The following is a 5,273-nucleotide window of genomic DNA, read 5'->3' on the forward strand; positions in this document are numbered from 1 at the left end:
TTGTAATACTTATGAAATGCATGTCCTGGAAGCTGCAAAACGCTTGTAATACAGTTGATGTTGAACAAATAAAACTTGTTATGGGACAGAGTGACTTAGTGATTGGCGCGAGTAATAGTCATCAAGTAACCCGTCCAAAGTACAAAGGTCGCCTTTTTCAACGCAAAACAACCACAACTAAACCTACATGTGATAAGGATCGATATAAACAGTTGATATATTACAAAGAGTTACTAGTTCGATCACAACTTAGAGCAAACATGGCGTCATACTGAATTTTTTTTTTTTGTCGGTAATTTATTTTGAAATTACAGTTGGCAGAACTTGGAACAGGCCCAGTCCTTTCTTTATCATTTTCCATTGGAACACGCCTAAAGAACCTTTTCTTGTCATCTTCCACATATTCATTCATTGATAATTCATTTTTTTTTTACTTTGACTGCTTTTAAGTGTCCGTTGACAGTTTAAGAGGAATCTGCATTAAGGAGAGTTATGTATAGTAAAATGATTAAAGAACGGCGGGGATCATATCTCCAGACGTCCGTTTTAAAGAAGTTTCCGTCTAAAGAGGTACCCGTTAAGAGAGAGTAGACTGAATTAACAGGTTAGCTGAAACAGCGAATCGGAAATAAAATGAGAAACAAGGGGCAAAAACGTGTTCGATTTGTTAAAATACAAACTTTATTGCGTGCAGACTGCAGACCAAAATTTTATACCGCGGATAAAACTCGACGCGTCCGGGTTTGCGAGTGCGCCTTGAAAAAATTTTCCAGGATAATTGTTTCTACAATACGTGAGAGGATATTTTGACTAAATAAATGCATTCATCAAACTGGCCACACTAAACAGATTAACGACGCGTGTTTTAAGTCTGAAAGAGAATTAATAAATTAAATGCACGCTAAATAGCCAAACTAAACATATCACCAATGTGTGTTTTATATGATGCTTTACTATATCTGTATGCTCTCTTATTGTTTATTTTTCTTTCCGTGTCGATATGGAACAACGTCAATGTTTTCCAGCTGTATAATCTCTAAGTCCGAAAGAGAATCAAATAAACAGATCACAAATGAATGGTTTATCTAGCACTTTTATTTTATCGGTATACTATCCTCTTGAAAAGTTTTGAATTTTTCTAAATTTTTGTGAAATATGGAAAAACGTCAGCGTTTTTCAGCTGTACTATAACCTCAACGACTGAAAGAGAATAATCGTCTATTTCCGTGCCGAGATGGAATAATGTCATTGTTCTCCAGCTGTATATACTTCAAGTCAGTAACGTTTGTGAACAAATAACTATTATGGTGAAGCCCTTCTCATCGGGTTGCGCACGTAGTCTGTTTTATATTGCACGTTTCAAGATCACTGTTTGGTAAAGAGGCTACTTGCAGTCTAACCAAAGCCTGTTTAAAAATACATCGTAATTTAAGGGAAAGTATTGATCAAGTTAGCCTGCCAGAGTAAAAAAAAACGACTGCACGCAGGCTTTGATCAAGGGATTTTTTATCCGCTTCTGATCTGTAAATTAACTAATTAATCGAAGGTATCAAAGGCGTAAAGCTAATCACACACAAGCAAGTTTAATTTGACAAGTTTTCGCATTGCACGGCAAATTGTGAAAGTTTTCCTTGACACTTCGCGCCCAACAAATAAGGAGACTTGTTAAGTAAAAGTTTGTCAAGTAGCAAGACGTGCTCATATGCGCGGCTCAACAGACTTAAAACTTGGATAACGAAAACTATGCACGTTTTTGAAAATCCACTGTTCATAGAGTGTTGCAGTTTATAATGTTTTAACTTTCGCGAGCAAAACGAAGGAAATTGTGAAAGAAAACTTTGAAATGCAAATCTGCTGTTCATTCACAAAATCGTATAAAATGTCAAAAGCACTTGTCAAAGAATACTCGTTCTTGTGTAATTATCTTAATATACAACAATGTGAAGAAAACGTGATTGGTTAAACTAGGAGAAAAAAATGGTGTTCATTTATCTCACCCATTTGTAAACAGAGACACACGCAGGGCACGAAACGAACGACAGAACGACAAACCAGTGATACTGGTAATCGTACTGACGGTTTGCTTGTGGCGAGATCACTCGACACAATGCGCTCCACTGTGGTTTGCCTTCTTCTGCTGACGATCTTGATTGCGATTGTAAGCATAGCGTTAGATGGTGGGAATGCTTCGTCCGTGTCAAACAAGATTTCTTCTCAATTGGACGACAGAGCAATCATCTGCAATGTGGTCCAACATTCGCACTCTAACGAAGCCATAAAATCCCTTGAAGCGGCTCTGTTGGCAGCACTGGAGAAAAAGTTTGAACAGCTCATAGCGGCAATGAACAAAACATTTCCTGGGAGTTCTAATGGTAAATTCTTCCCCATGCTATTTCATCCGTTTTGGTGTCCTTCACAAACAAAACAAAATTTACAGGGCCCTTTATTCCTCTAAGATATCAGGAAAAAGCCTAGATTGCCTCCAAAAGTAATGTTTGTTTTAGTGCAAAACGTTTGTGTTTGGCACAGATTACAGCAATATTGGTAAAAGTGATTTTATTCTTAAGGTACACTGAACATATCAGTTAAATACATTACTAGCGATTGGAGGCAAAGGGAAATAACGTAAGAGCCACTGATAGTCTAGATAACAAACTAAGAAGAAAGGGGAAGATTTAGAACCGTACCAACCCCCTTGATGACTCCTTAAAACATTCTTTCCACCTATGTTACAGGGAATGAATCGACCAAGTATGTGCAGCGAGTGGAATTCGAGGAGACGAAAGCACATATTGCAGAGTTGAAAGAGGAGCTGAACTTCACTCGCTATCAGCTGAACGAACTTAGGAAGGTAGTTGGCCAAATGAATGTGAGTTTCATTCATGATGAAATAAGGCGGCAAAAGGAGGCCCTTGAAAACCTGACCACACTGGTAAGATTTCCAAATATCTTGCTCAGTTGGGTATTTCCATGGCGAGGCAAGTAGTTGATCTCGAGGCTACCCAGCTTATGACAGGTTAAGGGGTTTGACCCAGTACGTTTGGATTTGAAGATTAACGCTCGGCCACGCTACTTCCATCCATGCTCCTTTTTTAAGAACCATTGTTCTGCTCGCATAGAACAGCTCGCAAGGAACCTTAAGACCAAAGCGATATTTAAAATGTTCCTAAATCCCATATAAAGGAGCTCGAGTCTAAAGAACCATGCCAGTAAGCCCGAACAAGCCACATGGAGCCATTGTTGAAGACCGGGAATTTAATCTTTGCAAGCAAATTTATGTTGCAGGTAGCAATAAATTACTTTACTATTCCAACATGACGCCATTTAACCAAATGTGGTTAAGATAACCGAAAATTTGAGACAAAATTGCACTGTAGTATTTCGTGTTACACTGTGGTGGAACTGAGTGGCAAGAAAAATTTAGTGGAATAATAATTCCCGTACTTGATAGTTTTATAGATAATACTATGATCGAATAAGCAAAGCATGTGGGTTGGTACTATAATATGAATTGTTAATTCATCGCATTGAGTCGCCCTGTAGCATCGGAAAACACTTCCAAACTCGTATAAAAAAAATCGTAGATTAAAATGTAGAAACAAATATCGCGAAGTACTTGAAAAAGAAAATAATAAATTTTGCTTTGCTAAAGGCAACTAAATACAATACTTCCCTTTAAGGTGAATACCAACCGAACGGGACCACCAGGACCTCCCGGTCAACCAGGTCCTCCCGGCCGAGACGGCTCACGAGGTGAGACTGGACCTCAGGGCAGGAAAGGAGACATTGGACCACAAGGCCCCACAGGACCACCAGGAATTGGGTCCCCAGGACCAATAGGCCCTGTAGGGCCTAGGGGCTTGAATGGAACACAAGGACCAAGGGGCCCTCCTGGCTTCAACGGCTCACAAGGACCACCAGGTCTTCAAGGACCTATAGGAGCTATGGGCTTTAATGGTTCTCAAGGCCCACCAGGACCCCCTGGCCCTGAGGGCCCCAGAGGGCCTCCTGGATACAACGCGTCAAAGGGAGGAGGTGGTGCCGGGGCACCAGGCCCTCCTGGTCCAGCTGGTAGGCCTGGGTCCGGTAACATGACTCTATGTCAGTACAAGAACAAAAAGGGAGCTCCGGTTCCCGCTGGAGAAGCAGCTTCCGCGATAGTTATTCTGCGAGAAGATGAACATCCGGTATGTACCTGACGTAACGTGTACACAATAAGCAAATAAAACCCAGAACCCGCTGAGCACATAGAGAATAACTGTAAGGCCGAATAGCAGCAGCTGTAACTGCCTACTGGTAATACGCCTACAATTGTATGCAGCTTTCGCCTCGCGGATGGAATTTGACCAGGCGACTAATAATCCCGTGATGCTTAGGTTACTTACAAGTGATTTGAATCAGTCGATTTGTGCTGCAATTGCACGAAGTATTAAGCCCAAACTACAGTCAAAAAATACTTATCTGCGCCCTGTAAGTAAACCCATTGACGCACTTTTTCCAAAACTTCGATTTATTAGTTCACTGGGTGAGCAGGGGATTTATTTTACCGCCAATATTTTGCAAAATAATACTTTAACCATTTTCTTTTCAGGGCATGAAAATTGTTGCCGCCACGTGTTCAACAAAGGGAGCCGCAGAGTACGTTTTTCAGGATGCAAGAGTTGACCCGAGTACAAGCACGATTATGTACAAATGCTCTTGTAAAGGAAAATCGGAGTTGTTTACTGGCATTGATTATATGGTGTGTGCTATCCACTACTGGATTTGCCCAATCACTAGTTAAATAAGAACCAAATGATAGTTCTTTGCCCAAGTTGTTTTAAAAATGGTAGGTGTCTTGAAAAGGCGATCGGTGAACTAATCATCCATTGACATTTTAAAGTCTGCAAGTTATGTTTGAAATAAACAGCACGCAGTGCACGCAGAAGCGATGACTTTTCACAAGGGAGTCCTCAATAATTTTCGGGAAATTTGTCAAAAAATTAACGTAAATAAAGTAGGTGACAACTTTTGTGTTGACTGTTATTTAACTGCGGAGTGAGAAGAATTGGCACAAGTTACGATCTTTTGTACAGCAGGGAGTTTGGTAAAAGAATGGCAGGTATTTTGGGAGTAGGGGAGTTGTGGGGGTAAGGGAAACAATCAACAGCTTACATATTTTGACATAAGAAGCAATAATAGTGATTGCACAAATTAGTATTTTGATTTTATGACCCAAAAATTGAGGGTTCCCATACTTTTATGTGATACTCACAAGTTTTGACCGCCAAGTC

The 5,273-nt window shown here is 40.2% G+C and overlaps 1 protein-coding gene across 1 annotated transcript; it reads left to right on the top strand.

Annotated features, from left to right (window-relative positions):
- The first annotated feature begins 2,085 nt into the window (after window positions 1–2,085).
- Window positions 2,086–4,857, top strand: LOC144634614 (uncharacterized). The gene is made up of 4 exons (XM_078493630.1): window positions 2,086–2,372; window positions 2,736–2,932; window positions 3,681–4,187; window positions 4,592–4,857. Exons 1-4 carry the CDS (start codon window positions 2,108–2,110, stop codon window positions 4,781–4,783), a joined length of 1,161 nt encoding a protein of 386 aa, XP_078349756.1. The 5' UTR covers window positions 2,086–2,107; the 3' UTR covers window positions 4,784–4,857.
- Window positions 4,858–5,273: the final 416 nt, after the last annotated feature.

The sequence above is a fragment of the Oculina patagonica genome, chromosome 13 (genome assembly GCF_052425735.1).
Source record: "Oculina patagonica isolate OP01 chromosome 13, crgOcupat, whole genome shotgun sequence".
NCBI lineage: Eukaryota > Metazoa > Cnidaria > Anthozoa > Scleractinia > Oculinidae > Oculina > Oculina patagonica.